Genomic DNA, 18,502 nt, shown 5'->3' with positions numbered 1-18,502 from the left:
AGAGAGAGAGAGAGAGAGAGAGAGAGAGAGAGAGAGAGAGAGAGAGAGAGAGATATTCCTGCCTGGCACATAGTAAGTAATTAAATCCTTTGTATTGGGCCAGAAAGTACAGGGGAAATTAATCAGGAAGATAAATAATTTAGTTGCAATACTGGCTGTACAGTAAGATTATGTGGAGAACACTTTATCTAAACCAATGGCAGAGCCACACTCCAGGACATTCTAATCTGACATGTGTAGAATCCTGCTGACTTAAGATGAGTCTGAATACGGCTGGAAGATGGTCTGATGGGCCTTGGGAACCTGCTCTTAGCCCAGGAAATGAGAGCCTACCAGTTATCAATACAGGTACACAGTATTCAGGATTTAAATCTTTACCTCATCATATTTTATGAAGTAAAGGACCAAGCACAGAGGCCATTCACTTCTGTCGTACTGTCTAATGAAGATTTAGAGCAGAAGGTAACATGAGGACGCGGGGAAGTGGAGATCAGCCCGGCGACCTTGAGGTAGGTGCTCTAAGACACAGCCACAGAGCAGACACACTGCTGCAGAGAAAACTAGAGGGAGGGAAAGTCCTGCGTTCCACATCAGGTGGCTTCTGAACTCAAATCTAAACTCCCTCAGGAATGAGCAACTGTCTATTCCAGCTTATTTACTAAGTGGGTAATAAGATGAAAATTATTCCAACCTCAGTTGCTATAGGAGGGTGTATTTTTCTCCTCATGGTTTCTACTGCTCTGATAAAACACCATCACCAAAAAGTAACTTGGAGGAGAAAGAGTTTATTTCAGCTTACAGTCCACATCACAGTCCACTGCTGAAGGAAGTCAGGACAGAAACTCAGGCAGGGCAAAAACCCAGAGGCAGGAACTGAAGCGAAGCCATGGAGGCGTGCTGCTCCCTGGCTTGCTCAGTCTACTTTTTATAACACCCAGGACCACTGTCCCAGGGGAGGTACCACCCACATGGTTTGACCCCTCCACAACAATCACTAGTTACAGCCCAATCTTATAGAGGCATTTCCAAGAATGCCAAGTAACCCACAGGCAGAGGCTGAGACACAGAGCCTGGGTTTAAGTACATCCTATGGTACCAAGACAGGAGCTGGTTAAGGTAGATGTATCAACCACTCTAAGACTTAAGAGGACCTGCTGAACTAAGGGAGATTAAGTGGCATTGTTAGGGTGTCTCAGTCACTGAAGGAAACAGGAATTAGCTTGTGGGCAGAAGTCCCAATCTTACAGTGGCAGTAATATCAATACTTCTGAAAACTGAATTAGAAAATACTAGAAACCATTTCTACTTGATAGTTGTTTTGAGTCGGGGTCTGGTGTAGCTCAGAGTGACACTGCATCTCAGAGCAGTCTTGAGCTCCTGCTTCTCCCAAGTGCCAGGGTTACAAATACCTAACACTCGAACTTGGATTGATTAACCTGAATAAATTATGAGACATAGTAACATACACCCTGGGACAGAGAATAATCTCTGTTGACAAAGTGGCTTCTTGACTATCTGTAGGGCCATGCTTCCTGGCAACCTAACTCTAGCCTGACATCCCCCGATACTACTACCAAGTTCTCAAAGCCAACCTGGAAGAAGTCTGGGCCTCTGGCTCAGAGTCAGAGAGAGAAAATGTGTTAGGTAACAAGTGAGGCATTTAAGGATGTAGAGAAACGTGGGTTAGCCAGTCCTTGTTCAAGCAGGTATCTGTACAGCCTAGAGTGCTAATTCAATCTAGAGGGTGGCTAGCTTCCTGCCTTCCGCCTTCTCTTCTCAGACAAGCAACTCAGCCAGCATGGATGGAGTGTCTGTCTGTATCTACCTACTGAACCACACCACCCTGGCTGGCTTTCCCACACATATGTGCACATGAATGCAGTAGAGGCAGCGAGCTGAGGTTACAACAGCAGACTGACGAAAACACTCCCGCCCCTTAGGCTTCCATCAGTCCAAGAGACCTTCAAGACTGTCCATGGTGGAGCAAAGGGAAGCTGGGCAGAGGTCCTGAACCTCAGCCCACTCCTGAGGTTGGTTTCTCTACTGACTTGGCCATTTTGGGAGCGTCCCAATAGCAGCAGGTTCCGAAGACTCTGTGTTTCTCACAGAGAAAGGCCTACGTGTCCCCAAACAGCCGAAACCACCCATTTATTTGACAGAGAACATTAAGAAGGACAACAAAATTAAACAATCTTTAATAAAATTCCTATAGAAAACTGAAGTCACAGGGCAAGTACTCAGTTGTCTTCCCCATGTCACTGAGGATCGAGGGCTCCCCATTTCTTTGGAGAAGAAGCAGTAGTTTGCTGGATCTTGACAGTACTCAGTATGTGTGCTGCTAAGGCGAGCACTCCGCCATTACTCAGGAAGAACATCCATGTACACACCAACCAGTAGTTCCTATTGCACATGTTAGCATCACTTGTCACCTAGCACCCTAACTGTATGGTACCTCAACAAATAAATTAAGATTTCCATGTGGCATGAATCCACTTCAATTTCAACAAATACCATTGAAAAAAATCACATTATTATACATTTCAATAAATATAGTAAGAACAGCTGGCGTATTACTAAAATACTGAAATTTGGGTTTGGAGTTTATTCCATAAATAGATTCCTTTTCGTCTGCTTGCTTCCTTGGATACATCTGCTCAAGTATTGTGTTTTATGAGATGAACTCTCAGAGCTACACAGAGAAACTGCATTCATATGTGCCTCAGGACTGAAGCGGATGGAAGACCTGGATCCACGGTCAACTGAAAAGTAACTTAGGAAAAGCTCTGCTTTTGTAAAACTTTAAAACACAGGCTGAAGAATACTAAAGAAACATCTTTTTATATAGAACTCCCACTAGAAATTTTATAAATATATATGCAGCATATATATATAGATATATATATATATTATATTTGCCCCACCAATAGATTCTCAGCAAGTCTGGCTGGAATGATGATATCATGATAGATAAATATTAACAAAATTAGTGAGTTTTCACAGATTTAAAATATTTCCTTTAAAAAATAATTAAATTCAACATAATCAATGTAATTTGTAGCTTACATAATTTAAAAAGGGAAGGGAGATACCTTTCTTTGAAGCCTTATTTGGACAGTCAGAACAGCTCCAGCCCCCAAATGTTATGGTGAGTTGTTGGCTGAGTGGCAGCACTTGGTCACAACACTGAAAAGAAGTATTTACACCTCTGGTAAAGTACCAAATACTGAAGGAAAAAAATCCCAAAGAGTCCTTAGTAGCATTCCTCGGCGTGCAAGGTCAGCAGGAAAGGGTCCTCCATGCTGTCTGTTGGCAATGTTCAGGATGAGAAACAAGGTGGGCATCGGGATGGTTCAGATCAGGCTCCATGGGAGGCCTCGTTCTTGATTTCACTCTGAGTTTCAGGATTTCATTCCCTTTGCATTTCTGGCAGGGTCATGTTTAGTGCAAGTGCAAAATGGAAAGGAAACAAACTGACAAGTTCACTGGGAGCCAAGGCCGATGCTAAGACCTGTAGTCTTTGCGAACTGTGTGAGCCATCCAGTTCACCTTGGTAGTCCAGCTTTCCCTGAGGGCCTCATCAAATTTCTGCTTAAACTGTTTGAGTGCTTCTTCTTCACTCTTTCCTAAGGCAAGAGAGTCCTAAAGATGAAGAGAAAAATGTCTGACTTCATCCACCCTTGACAGAGACATGCAAACATAGTCTATGGGAGGTGTGGCCAGCCTTCCCACCCACACTTTCATGTTCCCATATAAATGTCACCTGCAGAGCAAGATGAATACCCAGGAGAATGACATACGGCCTTAGCAAAGGGTTCTTGAGGATGGAATTAATTTTTAATTAATGTAAGACACCACTGAGCTGCTGTTCTGGTCAGATGACTGAGGATCCACAGCAAGTCAAAGGCAAACCGGTGGAAACCAGTGTCAGGCAGCTGCTGACCCACCGTGTGGGCAACAAGTCCCGGCCTAGAACCCTCCTCTGCATGCCCCTTCTCTCGTGGAGAAATTTTCTAAGTTAACAGCTCCTTTAGAAACTTCTCCTTCATGTGAACTTCACAGATTACTCGCTTCCACCCTTTGGCTAAAAGCCAGAGGAAACAACTTTGTTTCACTCCTTTGGATATTTTATTTTTAAAAAAATGACTGGAGGTTGATATTTCTTAAGTCTTCTTTGTAAAATAATACTAATGATGATGATAATAAATTACATTTATTTTGTGTGCGTGTACATGCCCGTGTGTGTGTGTGTGTGTGTGTGTGTGTGTGTGTGTGTGTGCGCGCGCGCGGGCACATGCACACAGAGGTTAGTGGGAATCTTTAAGTCAGTTTTCTCCAGGAACTGAACTCAGATCCTCAGACTTGGCAGCCGGCAGCCTTCCCATCTGAGCCATTTTGTCAGTTCCCTGTGGACATTTTGAATGGAGCTCTAACTGAGCTTTGTGCTCACAAACGCCAACAAACACACAGAGAAGGGGGTTTTTACCTTAAGATACTGTATATCTTTGACTGACGTAAGCTCAGGAAGCCCTGCAGTCAACATCAGTGCGAAGAGAGTGATGAAGAGGTTCCCATGCCGCCGTAAAATCAGATAGGCATCTTCACAGCACTGGCGAAACCTTGAGTTGATGTAATACCCATGTGTGTGGTGTCCGAGGGAGGTGGGCATTTGCAAAGGAAAGAAAGAAAAGCAGATATCTTTAGAGCTAGGGCATCCCCATGAGCAGAAGCTTCAGCTCATGTGTGATGCTTTGAAAACAGCCTCAGACTACAGTTTACATAAAGAAATCAAACTCTCTAAAACCATATGGCTCTCTCTTCAAATCAGAAATAATTGATCTTCTACAGGAATAGCAATGCAACAACCTGGGCTTTGACTTACCACAAAACATGGAAACATTAAACAAGCGATTGTTATAATGCCTGGGCATTTCTGAATGCCCGCCTGGGCTCTGCCTTCTAATCTCTTCCGTCCCTAAAAACAGAGTCGATGCTGTGCACTCCTAGTTGTTTTGCTCTTTCTCCCCTTTAAGACGATAATGGCCAAGAGTCATCCAACTAATTCCCACAGAAAAGAAATGTTCGTCTCAGCCTCTACTGGGCATGCAGTAGAGTGTCCACATGATACATCCCTCTACTTCACCCATTACCTTTGTTCTCAATAGAACTTTTGTTTACATCTATCTATCTATCTATCTATCTATCTATCTATCTATCTATCTATCTATCTATCTATCTATCTATTGTGTGTGTGTGTAGGTAGGGGTCGGAAGACAACTTGAGGGAATTGGTTCACTCTTCACACATGGGATTTGATCAAACTCAAAGTCCAAGCTACTGAGCCATCTCTTCAACCCCTTTTGTCCACATTTTATTTTTTGAGACAGGGTTTCTCTGTAGCTTTGGAGCCTATCTTGGAACTAGCTGTTGAAGACCAGGCTGGCCTCGAACTCACAGAGATCCACCTGCCTCTGCCTCCCGAGTGCTGGGATTAAAGGCATGCGCCACCACCCAAACTTGTTGACAAGCACCATTACCTACTGAGCCATCTCTTAAATCCCTTTTGTCCACATTTTAAAATAAAAAAAAAAAACACAGGCAAGAAGATAAATGCTAGAGAACACACAGCCAGTAATGTCTGCTTCAAGCCCAGGCTCCCTTACAAAGAGTGACAGTAAGAAGCTTGTTCTCCCAGCATCTTACTGTCAAACAGCGTTGTAGTTTGGGGATATAATTTTCCGAAACAGGTAGAAGGTGCAATAAAACACAGTAGCTTATCACATGTTAGGATTTTCTCTGTCTCCCTCCTGGTCACTTCTGAACTGGAGAAGAATCCGAATCTTCTGTTACCAGTCCAAGAATCTCCCAGACCAAAATGACCCTGTTAGTGTGATGCCTGATGCTGCCTGCTGGGCAAAGTCTAGAGTCAGCTGGAGAATGGACTCTGCGCGGGCCTGTGTGGCTAACCAGCGGGAGGACCGGGTGCTGCTGCTCCCTGGCTGAGGTGCTGGAGAACGGAAACTGAGCAGCAGCGTGCTGCTCTCTGCGGACCAATGCTCCTGCCATTGTGACTCCCCCACCGCAAGACCCCGAAACTCGAGCCAAAATAAGTCCTGTCTGCTTCAGGTTGCTCTTGTGGGAGCATTTTATCACAAACACAAGAAGTAACACAGGAAGAATTAGAAAATGTGAGCAACCTGGTCAGAGAAGTGGTAGATACTTCTCCTTGACACAAGGGCAATACTCACCTGCCAAATTTTTCTGTATTTCCTGTTTTTCCTTGCTGAATGACATGAATGAAGTCATAAGTAAGGATAAAAGGTACTCGCTCTCTTTTAATGCCAAATTTAGATTTGAAATTTCCAAGAATATGTCCAAAATCTATGTGGAAGAGCTGTAAAATAAATGGGATCTTATTTTCCCGGCGACTCTTCAATATTTCTATTTGGTATGACTTCTGTCATACCAATTTAATATTAGGCCCCAATTTAATATATCGTTCTACCTAGGTGATTCCCCAGCAGTCTACACAGCACCTACCTTATGTACTTGAGCCATTCCCCTGATCCTCATGTTGAGATGACCCTAGTCATAAAATTATTTTCATTGCTACTTCTTAACTGTAATCTTGTTGTTATGGATTGTAATGCATCTGAAAACATCTGTGTTTTCTGATGGTCTTGGGCAACCCCCAAAGGGGTCACAGCCCACAAGTTGAGAGCACTGCTCTAGCTCCCCGGTTTTCTGAGAGCTGGCTATGGCTCTCCAAGACTCTCGGGCTTCCATTTTCTCAGTTCTGCTGAGCCACTGGACCATCTTACTCTCTATGCCTATGTACAATACAAAACCCTTTATGGATAAAACCTAGTCGTTGTAAATAATTGAGAAAAGACTGAAATTAAATTACCTCATCTGGCTTCCCTACCTACCTTAGAAAGACACCATCTGCATTTCTCCCAGCTCCTACAGTGAGCAAGTCTGATATTCCAAAATTAAAACAAAAAACTCGGGACTGGAGAGATGGCTCAGTGACCAGTGATTAAGAACACTGGCTGCTCTTTCAGGAGATGACCCAGTCTGGGTTCCCAGCACCCACGTGGCAGCTTAATACTCTTCGTGACTCCAGTCTTAGGGGAGCTGACACCTGTTTCTGGCTTCTACATGCACTGGGCATGCACATGGCACACAAACATACATACAGGCAAATAAGTATACAGAAAGTAAATTTAAAAAAGAAAAGAAAAAGACAAGGTAGTACATTTTGATTCTACTCTTTTTTCAAAGCATTGTTTTCTTACAAGACTTTATTTATCTTTATTTTATTTGTATTGGGTGCTTTGCCTACACATGTGTTTGGTGCCTGTGTTTGGTGCCTGAAGAACCAGAGAAGGTATCAGATCTCCTGAAACTAGAGTTGCGACAGTTGTGAGCTGGGAACCAAACCTGGGTCCTCTGGAAGAGCAGTCAGTGCTCTTAACCAATGAGCCATCTCTCAAACCCCCACCTTGTTATTTTCTTCCATTTTCACTTACATAGGTTGAGACAGGGTCTCAAACAAGCAACTCTCCTGCCTCAGTCTTCTGAGTGCTCTAATTATAGGTCCATACCACCATATCAGCACTAAATACAAATTCTTTTTTTAATTTTTTTAAAATTTAAATTTTTTTTTAAAAGTTTTTTTCAAGACAGGGTTTCTCTGTGTAACAGCCCTAGCTGTCCTGGAACTAGCTCTGTAGAGCAGGCTGGCCTTGAACTCACAGAGCCAAATACAAATTTTTGTAATGAGAGAACTGGTTACTTTTAAATAATAGCAATAGCAAATGTTGAACATTTAAATAAATGCTCACCGCCTAATTGTGAACCATTGATCATGTAAAGCACATGGTATGTGAAATGGGGCTGAGAGAAAGGTGAAAGACAAAAACACAACTCAATGCCACCCGAGCCCATGGCTTCTGCAGTGCAACTTACCTGGCCGGTTTTTTTCACCATGATGTTGTCACTATGCCTGTCACCAATGCCAAGGACATAAGAAGCTACACAGTAGCCAGCACAGGACAGGGTGAACTCCTCAATTGCTCGGTCCAGGTCATCCCTGAAGACAGACAGAGAAGCAGTTGATCAGGCCTCCATATGTTGATGCTCTCAACCATGCAGAGAACTCGTACCAACAAACCAAAGCCGAAGGACCACACGGTGCCTGAAAGGCAGGAGAGTCAGGCCGCTTTCAGGACATCACCTCACTGAGCCTCAGCCGTTCAAGTCCCTATGTCCTAGGAGTCCTGTGTCCGTGGGACGTACGCTTACATGCATGGTACTGTGAGAGGCCACCATGGCTTTGCTATACCATCCTGGGGCCTAGGAATATTTTTTTTAAACTAGCTTTTGTTTCAGTTTTTAGTTTACAAGGTCTTACTCTATAACCCAGTCGGGCACAAAAATCACCAAGAAACTTGCCTGCCCTTGAATCCATGGCAATTCCCTCCTCCCTTAGACTCTTAAATGCTGGGGTTACTGAAGGAAGCAACTTCAGTCAGGGTGGTCTCAGATTAGCATCCAGGTCTTAGAGTCAAGCACTGTCATTCTCACCATGCTGGTCAGTGACCTCAATCAGAAGTTAGGATACAGCCCCATTGGGGAAGGTTGTTAGACTGAAATTGATTCAATTCTCACATGAAAGTCCCTGAACAATGTGAATGATAAAATTTAAATCTGATTTAAGTGGTTAGCCAAAAGTACTTGTAAAACACTTTCCTACACAGCAAAATATTTCCTAGAATAGTGATATTGTTCATCACCCTTACCATAAATAAACTTATTCTTTTTATATTATTATTGAAGCAGTGTCTCATGGTTTTATTGCTCAGGATGACCCTAGACTTTTTGATTCTTCTGCCTCTATCTCCTGAATGCTGAGGTTACAGGCATGTGTTACTAAGCAAGTACCTGTGGTCCTAGGGATCAAATCCGGGGCTTTGCCAATATTAGGAAAGCTACCAACTGATCTATATCCTCAGCCAAGGACAAAATTTTAAATATTTTTCTTTTAGTTTGGAAATATCACAGACTATACAAACTCATTTACTTAAGTCACAAAATTAACATATTAGGGTTAGAAAGATGGCTTCTCGGGTAAGAACTTTGCTGGCCCCTAGAGCATCTGAGTTTGGTCACACCTCCTGTAGCTCCAGTTCTGGGGCATCTGAACCTTCTGCACTCTGTGGGCACCTGCACCCATGTGCACATACCCACACACATGTACGCTTAATTAGAAATAACAATAAGGCTGGGGGTGACAGCACACACCTTTGATCCCAGCACTCTAGAGGCAGAGGCAGGAGGATCTCTGTGGTCTACACGGTGAGCTCAATGACAGCCAGGACTAGAGACATTCAACCTCTCCCCCCCAAAAAACCAAAATACCAAACAAAAATAAACAAATCCTTTAAAAAGAATTAACCTATTAGAAACCTAAGTCCATATAGTCACATATAAGTTGATGCTCTAAACAACAGCTTCAACCCGCTATCTTAAAAACACACTCTACCATAGTGAAAAGCTTCTAAACACTGAGATAAAGTAGATGCTTTAAGTTTTAATAAGGCTCACGAGGCATTTTGTCTTGACTGAGGCAATAAGCAATGCAAACACTTCTGTCTGGTCACTACTATCTGTGCTGTGTTCGTGTAAAGAAACGATGGTGACACACTCACCCAGAGTTGTACTCCTTAAGCCAGTTCAGGAGTGCATCTTTGTTGAAGGCTGCTGTGGCAGCCACATTGCTACTGTTCAGCTGAATGTCAGCGATTGTCTCAGAGGTGCTCACAACCTCAATGAGGCCAGAGCGATCTCCTGTTGCTAAACAGCCATAGGGAAGCATCCTGGAAGAAAAAAATAGACATAAGGGACCATGTTTTCCATGGGGGAAACATTAATTTTCTAAGTTTTTCCTTTAACATAGAAGAAAAGAGTTTTATCATGGTCAGACTTGTCATCACTCGGTAATACCACATGGAAAATAGAAGCTCTATCTTCTGCTAGAGAATAATCTTGGGCCAGCGGATGGGATGATTTACCAGAATGCTGCAACTAATGCATTGTCGGCTACATAATTATGCTTGTGAAATATTCGATTTGCCTGAACTGATGGACAGAAGCACATTAGATAAACAAGGAGTCATCGCCTTTTACTCTAAATCTCTGGAAGCAGAATCATTTTTTTATGAAACATGTAATGGCATCTTTATTAAGGTAACTTCATGCTCCAGTACTCCCATCCACACCTTATGGCCTTCCTTCACTCTCCTCATAACCAACATTTAGTTTACCAGATTTAAAATTGATTCAGGCCTAGGAATGGGAACCCTAGAACTTGAAAGTGAGACAGGTTTGGAAGTTCAAAGTCGTTTGGGCTATGAGATGTGGGAGAAGGAGAAAGAGGAGGAAAGGGGAGGGATTTGGAGGAAGAAAATGGGAAGGAAGTGGAGGAAATAGAAAACACAAACCCAGAATCTTAGTGCTTTTGCACCCTACCTGCTCACACCCCAGTCCAAGTCTCTGTCAACCTTCACCTCAGAATTCTCAACAGTTTCTAAGCTGGGCTTCTTGCTTTCCACGGCAGCAAGACCTGCTTAAAATGTGGCTAGTGAAAGGTCTCTATGGCACCCTAGCACAACCAACCGAAGGACAGGATGCATGGGTTCAGTAAGCGGTTGGGTGGCACACGTTCTACCAGATGTCGGACATGATTCAGAAATAAGCAGTCCCTATCCTCCCTGAGCTTATGAAGCAACGAGGCACAATGGGAGTGTGGTCACTATGAAGAGAGGTCTTGGCAGAAGTCCAGGCACACCTCTGTGGATGGGGCGGGAGAAGGCTTAGTTGTTAAAAGCACCCGCTACTCTTACAGAGGACGGAAGTTCAATTCCCAGCACCCACATCACGCAGTTCACAACAGCCTGAAACTCCAGCGCCAGAGTCTGGTGTCTTCTGGTCTCTAAGGACACCTGCCCTCACACGCACAGACATACACAAATAGACATAATAAGAAATTTAAAAATCTTTTTAAAAGATCTCTGTAAGATAAAGAGATAACTCAGTGGGTGCAAATGTCTGCTATGCAACTGTGAGCTCTCAGTTCAGTCCTCCTAACATCTACATAGAAAGCGGAGTGTGGTGTGGAGACCAGGCTGGGGGAGCTGGTGCGGCTTGCTGGCCAACAACCTACTCCAGGTTCAGTGAGAGAGAGTGATTGAGCTGGACACCTGACTTCTTCCTCTGGCACTGGGCATGCTCCTCCCACATCGCCCTTTCCACAGACTGGAAGGCTGTCTGAGCTACACAGTAAGATCAAGGCCAACCCGAGGAGCTATGCAAAGCCCTATACTTAAACAGTATAGGAGGGAGGACAGGAAGGCTAGGCTAGAGGACAAGGCTAGGCAGAATACACGAGCAAAGTGAGGAGAAGATATGACTTGCTGGAAAGATGGCATGGGAGTCCTACAGGTCATGCAAGGATTGAGAGACAAGAGAAAACTGTGTGTGTGGGCAATGAGTGCATTAGTGTGTATCGCAGAGATAAGAAGATAGACTGTGCTGGTTTCTAGCATTACTTCTAAAAAACAATTCAGTCATTGTATATTCCTGTCAGTGAGAGCACCACTGGTGAAGTGCGTTCTGGCAGACTGAAATACTAAGCCTATATTATTAATTTACTTCTCTTTCTTAAAAAGACAACTAAGGAAAAACATTAAATTTTTCACTAGTGCCTGGCAGCCCATTGTGACACAACCCATGTAAAGCAAACATGGCTGGGTTAAAGTGCACTTTCTTGCTTCCTGCATCCCCTTGCAACCCACTTACAGCCCAAACTAGGCACAAGTCCAACAACTTCCTCTTCAAAAGCAAGCAATGATGAAAGCAATCAGTGACTTAAGGATGGAACATTCACAATGGGAAGGAAAAAACACCCTCATCTGAAAGACAGTTTGACAGAAGTCATGCTGGGGGCAAACTCTTGGAACCCTCCCTAATCATCTCATTGGAGCCTCCTTGACCCTGAATGTCTACAGTTTTTTATAAAGCGCATGGCAACATTTCTGCCATTTACCTTTCTTTCTTGCACTCTCTGACCAAAGGACAATGTTACCTTCATGGGAAAACAGCACAGGACACACTGCACTGAAGGAGGAAGGTAGTAGCAGCCCTTTATCCCTCCTTTGCCACACAGTCAGGTGGCGAAGGTCAGAGTGTAAACGCTCCCTTGCTTGCACGTGCTTCCTTTCCTGATCCTGCCAACACCAATAGCATCGAATATCTTACATACAACTTTTACACAGTTTCTTGTAAGTGAGAAGATTCTATTAGTAGAGTCAGACATGGTGGCACACCCCTTTAACCCCAGCACTCATGAGGCAGAGGCAGATGGATCTCTGTGAGTTTGAGGCCAACCTGGTCTACAGAATGAGTTACAGGACAGCCAGTTACATATTGGAGAGTTCCTGCCCCCCTTGCCTGCCTCAAAAAATTCTATCAGCAAAACTCAGATGTGTAAGTGAAGACAACTACTCAATTTTTTATTTGACATGTAAGAGAGACACAGGCTGCAGAGGACTGTCAAGTCTACTGAATGTCAGGCAGATTTGAGGTTGACAACTTTTCGGTTGACAGGAAAAGCTAACTGATAACTAATTGTTAAGCAAAAGACATGGTGTCAACATATTTATGCCTTATGAATGGTCTGCTTTTGACATGAAAGACACCAGAGTATCATGAGATAACAGAGAAAATTTAAATGAGCAAAAGTATTTTCGTTAACGGAAGCTTGGCATTGTTACTAAAATAGTAACATATAGGAGGTACCCGAACACTTGGGAGTGACTGGGAGTGCATGCTGCATGACCCAGTTCAACCTAAACAGCTGCTCAAAAGAAAAACAAACACAAAAGGCACACTGGAGCACAGATATTTATAGAAACAGTAAAGAAGGTTTCGTGAGAAAGAGATAGGCGTTTGAAAGAACTCAAAGCCCTACACTTTAAAAATATGGGGTCAGAGGACAAAGTGCCAGTAATATCCCACTGGCCCTTGATGTTTCCTACTGCACAGCAGCTGAGAACACATCCAGCACTCCCATACATGGCTGTCTCCCTTATCTGAGGTTACAATGACGCCCATGACACTAAATGTATGCCAACTTTGGATGGAATGGACAAAACCAAAGCAGAGACAACTGGGCTGGGGTTTTCAACGAGGTTGACCGGACTACGGAGCAGCACTAAGCAGCCAGTCTTCAGCTCAGTCTTTGCAACTGATGAAGGCCCTTCCTACGGCCAAACCTGCAACCTGTGAAGATCGCCCAGCAGCCCCTGCTGTCTAAGGCTAGGAGCTGGTCTTGCCCTGCTGAGTTCTCCACAATGGTGGAATGATATCCTCTGAACCATTAGCCCCAGATAAACCTTTCTTTCCTCAAGCTGCTTCATGTTACTATATTCCTGCGTCTATAGGATTGTGCTTCGGGGTCTCTCCTTCCAACATGGCATTTGGGGACTGAACGGAGCCAAGTGTGCTTGTGCTGCAAGCTCTTTTACCCACTGAGATATCTCCCTGGCCCCAATGTTACTTCTTCGTAGAAATTTGGTCTCAACAATAACAAAAACAACATTCTCTACTCTCTGTGATATATTCCTTATGAGTGGCTAAGGAGGGAATAACCATTCACACATGGTAGTGTTTTTAAGTAATAAGAAACTCATTAAGGTAAAGGAAAATATTCCACATATAGTGACTGTTTGGTCCTCTCAGGGAGACTGTTGAGATGGCATCCTAGAGCTGAAAGAAGTGGACAGATGCTCCCATCCCTAATCCCGAAGCTATGTCCAATTGATGACCACTTGCAAATAAAAATTTAGTTTCCTCCAAGGGAATCTCACTGGGGAAGCAAACTACTCTTAAGGATAGACTGCTTGCCCAGAAGTAGATGGCCAACAGAAAATGAACTCAACAGAATCATAATGTCATGTCAGGGCCTTTCCTTTTTTAAATTTTTTTTTTGAGACAGGGTTTCCTCTGTGTGTAAAGTGGATTGCTACCCTTTCTAGGAGTTTAACCCCTATTAAATAAACCTATATTATACTCCATTCTGGGCTAGTGTGGAACTATTTTATTATAAATTGCAACATATGTGTAGCCCTGGCTGTCCTGGAACTTGCTCTGCTAGCCTCAAACTCATAGAGAACCACCTGCCTCTACCTCCTGAGTGTTGGGATTAAAGGTATAGGCCACCACTGCCTGGATTTAATTTTATGTTTTCTATTTTCTTTTTATCTTTCACATCCTTTATGTATATTATGGTTCCAGTTTAGAGTTTTTATGGGAGTCCCGAGTGTGAGAACAAGTGGCCTTCTCTTGTGGGTCTTTTCCTTCAGTTTGTCTGTTTTGCCCAATTCTGATGTGTTAAGTTTTTGTTTTATCCTACTTACTATATTTTATTTTATTTTACTATTATCCCTTAGAAACCTGTTTGTTTTCTAATGATAAATAAAGGGGCTGGATCTAGATGGGAGGTGAGGTAAAGAGGAACTAGGAGGAGTAAAGGGAGGAGAAACTACAATCAGGATATATTTTGTAAGGGGACAAAGCTATTTTCAATAAAAGGGCAAAACACAGACATCACACAGCTACAATACCATGAAAGGAAAAAAACATCACACTAGATTGTTCTTACTTAACAGGACTGGAAAAGTATATTCCAGGAGGATCTAGAAACAAAGACTCTTCCTTTAAAATACAAACAAGGTGGCAGATAAGATTACTCAGTAGATGTAAGTGCTTGCTGTAAAACCCGAGTTTGATCCCCAGGATCCATAGAAGCCAAAATCTCAACTCTCAAAAGCTGTCTTCTGACTTCCACATGTGTCCCCATGGTGTACATATGTGCATACGTGCATACACACAAATGTTTAAAAACATAAAACACAAAGAGGGCAATTAGGTATTTTGAGTACCATCATATTTTGGCAAACAAAGGGTTACTGGACATGTCTTCCCATACTGCTTTCTCACTCTGATAGGGCAGTAAATGAATAGAAAGACATCAATGCAGAGTCTTGACAGTCCTGGATTTGAAATGGGCACTACTTAATATTTTTTTTACCCTGTGTTTTAAAATCATTACCATCCTGATTTTTCTCAATGCTAAAAAGAGAAACACAACCTTATGGAGCTGTGAGGTTTGCAAGAAATGATTTATATGAAGCTAACAGAGTGACTTTGTTAGTCAATACACAGCAATGACCTCAAATCTTTTTACAAAAGAGTTCTGCAGGATGCAAAGACACATGGAATCCCAGCACTTGGAACACTGAGGTAGGATAATGAATTCAAGTCCATCTTGCCTGTATAGCAAGTTCAATACCACCCTGAGCTATATAATGGACCGTGTCTCAAAATGAAAGCCACAAATCTTGAAATTATAACCTGGCCCTTGATTCTGGATGCTTGTCCCAATCACATTAAAGTCCAAATCCCTTCTCTGGAATCTCAAGCATGTGCAGTTTTAAGTATGATGAGACTCAAACAGAGCAATGATTGGGCAGCACACTGTAAAAGGCCGTACTATTATTATGAACAATAATCAAAAGGGAAGGGAAGGCCTCAACAGGAGGAAAACACCATGAAATAAGCAGATGCACTGGAGTGCTCACCGAAGGTCCAAACCAGCCTCTTTCCAGAGCAGATCCATCAGGCGTAGCATCTGCAGCGTCAGCATGTCCTGCCGCAAATCTAAGGGAAATGCCTCTCAGTTAGATGCACTTGCCACCTTGTGCCCCTGCTCGTTAACTCAACATTAGGCATTTAGTCAGATTCGCTAAACCCGTTACCAAGCACTGAACTTTTCCCTCCAATTTTAATCCTGCCCATATTCACTGTATCAAACAGGCTCAGTGATCAGCATTTCCCGTGTCCATGAGTGCTTCTAGTCTCAGCACTCGTGAGATTGAAAATTTGAAGCCAGCCGCCACTATATAGTGAGATTTTGGGCCAAAACAATAACAAATAATAAAAGTTAAAGAGTACTTTCAGCGGACATGACGGTACACCCTGTAATCCCAGTACTTGGAGGTGGGGAATGTAGCAGAGTTCAAGGCCATTCTTGGCTATATAATTAGTTCATGTCCAACCTGGGTTACATAAAGTTGTCTCTCCTCTCTCCCTGCTTCCCAAAGAGTACTTTTGGACAAAATAACACCAAAGTAATAACAAGTTATACTATTTGTACAATCTACTGGAGTACAATATTTAGCAATACATCATGAGGGCTGGATATGCGGGCACATTCATGTGATTCCACTCTGGGAAGGCCGAGTCAGGATCACAGGTTTGAGGTCAGTCTTTGCTACAGAGTGAAACACTATCTCAAGCAACATGAACCACTTTGAAGAAGTTCTACTAAGAAGTTGCAAGCATGTATAAATAAGTTATTTGTTGTGAATCCTTTAAGGACTCTAGTACAGAGATGTTATACCCTCACGAGATGAAGACCTTAGAGCTAATCAGTTGTAGGGCTTCCTTGTGGCCATGGAGCTTACAAGCCATGACAGCCTTTGGTGTTTCCTTATCAGTCTGGGTCAGCAGCTTAATCCAAACGTGAGACTCTGGCAATGATATGTAACAGGACGCATGAATGTACAGAGATAGCCTTTCCTTTATAAGTTCTTCATCAAAAGATTTAGTATTTTTATTTTATATGACAAAATAGGAAGGCTTATTAGTTAACTAATTAAACTGTAGAAGTGATTTCTCAGAAAGAAAGGAGCTAATGTCATGAGCACTGGCAGTGGCCTCTTGGCTGCTATCATACCAACACACACACACACACACACACACACACACACACACACACACACACACACACACACACACACCTTTCCAATATGCTGTGAAAATTCCAGAACTTACCATCACCATTTTTAAAGATCACTCCAACCGAGTCTTCTCCAAAACCTCTGCTGCTGTAGACCAGCCACAGGGGCTTCATCTTGGAATCCATGTATTTGCACTTTTCAACACTGAAATCAGCAAGGGGGAATCAACCACTTCAGTATGACAATGTGCATCAGGCATGCAAACCCCTCACCTATTTCTTTCAGAGTCTACACAAGTCACAGTCAGAGAACTTTCTCTGGGTAGAAAAGGAACCCAGAGGTCAGTTCTGGCTGGCATATACTGATGCCAATGGATGATGCGGAAACCTGGCACCTGACCTTTGATTACCTCCAACTGAAATTTCTCCTTGTTTTCTTATATTTCCTTAACTTTGGATGTTTAGTGAGTAAAAGATTAGAATACACTACTGCATTAAAATTAGGATTACAAAAAACTCTTCATTTTATAAGACATTTCTTATTATGTGTGTATATGTGCATAGTACAGAGGCTAGAATCTTACTTATGTGTGTATATGTACATGTATGTGCTCAGTATAGGGCTAGAAGAGGGTGTCGGATCCCCTGGGGCTAGAGTTACTTGTAAGCCATCTGACATGACGGATAGGAACCAAACCCTGGTCCTCTGCAAGAGCAGCAAGGGCTCTTAAATGTTGAGCCATATCTCAAGTCTGGATTTTTTTTTTTTTTTTTTTGGTTTTTCGAGACAGGGTTTCTCGGTGGTTTTTGAGCCTGTCCTGGAACTAGCTCTTATAGACCAGGCTGTTCTCGAACTCACAGAGATCCGCCTGCCTCTGCCTCCTGAGTGCTGGGATTAAAGGCGTGTGCCACCACTGCCCGGCACGCCTGGATTTTTTTATTTCACAATGAGGATTCAATTCTGAATAGTGCTGTTGACACAAATTATAACTTTCCACTTCTATATGAATGAAAAGATGGGAAATAGTTTAGAGATTCATTTAAATCTTGTTTTAAAATGGGAAGTCAGTAAATAATGTGTCATGATTTCCAACATTTTGCTCATACATGATTTTCAGTTCTTAAAAATGGATAATATGTCAAGGAATGGTGGCACATGCCTGTGTTACCTGCACTCAGCAGGCAAGAGGATTAAGTGTTCAAAGTCAGCCTGGGCTACACAGAGTTTAAAGCTAGCCTGGGCTAACTTTGTAAGACCCTGTATCAACACTAACTTAGGCTGGAGAGATGGCTCAGTGGTTAAGAGCATATACTGCTCTTGGAGAGGACCCAAGGTTCAGTTCCTAGCACCCAAGTCAGGCAGGCAGCTTATAACAGCCTGCAACTCAAGCTCCAGGGGATTCAATGCCTCTGGCCACTGTGAACACTGAGTTCACCCCCACAATTAAAAATAATTAAATCGGTTTTTTTTGGTTTTTTTTTTTTTTTTTTTTTTTTTTTTTTGCTTTTTTGTTTTGTTTTTTTTGTTTTTCTTGTTTGTTTGCTGTTTGTTTCCTCTTCCTAATAAGTTCAGCAAGTCTTCCCAGACCGCTTTGTAAGTAGAGAATGGTTTTTTTTGGTTTTTTTTTTTTTTTGGTTTTT

At 42.7% G+C, this 18,502-nt stretch overlaps 1 protein-coding gene across 1 annotated transcript in view; it reads right to left on the bottom strand.

Annotated features, from left to right (window-relative positions):
* Positions 1 to 818: 818 nt before the first annotated feature.
* Pik3cb (phosphatidylinositol-4,5-bisphosphate 3-kinase catalytic subunit beta) overlaps positions 819 to 18,502 on the bottom strand; it is a 108,700-nt gene continuing 91,016 nt past the window's right edge. Inside the window, exons 18-24 of the mRNA XM_005367822.3 lie at positions 16,957 to 17,066; positions 15,702 to 15,780; positions 9,711 to 9,878; positions 7,969 to 8,092; positions 6,246 to 6,391; positions 4,484 to 4,616; positions 819 to 3,639 (exon numbers count right to left, since the gene is read on the bottom strand). Of these exons, the coding sequence (XP_005367879.1) occupies positions 3,502 to 3,639; positions 4,484 to 4,616; positions 6,246 to 6,391; positions 7,969 to 8,092; positions 9,711 to 9,878; positions 15,702 to 15,780; positions 16,957 to 17,066 (898 nt within the window). The 3' untranslated portion in view covers positions 819 to 3,501. The remainder of the gene's footprint in view (positions 3,640 to 4,483; positions 4,617 to 6,245; positions 6,392 to 7,968; positions 8,093 to 9,710; positions 9,879 to 15,701; positions 15,781 to 16,956; positions 17,067 to 18,502) is intronic.

The sequence above is a fragment of the Microtus ochrogaster genome, unplaced genomic scaffold (genome assembly GCF_000317375.1).
Source record: "Microtus ochrogaster isolate Prairie Vole_2 unplaced genomic scaffold, MicOch1.0 UNK24, whole genome shotgun sequence".
NCBI lineage: Eukaryota > Metazoa > Chordata > Mammalia > Rodentia > Cricetidae > Microtus > Microtus ochrogaster.
This window is presented reverse-complemented; position numbering and strand designations above follow the sequence as displayed.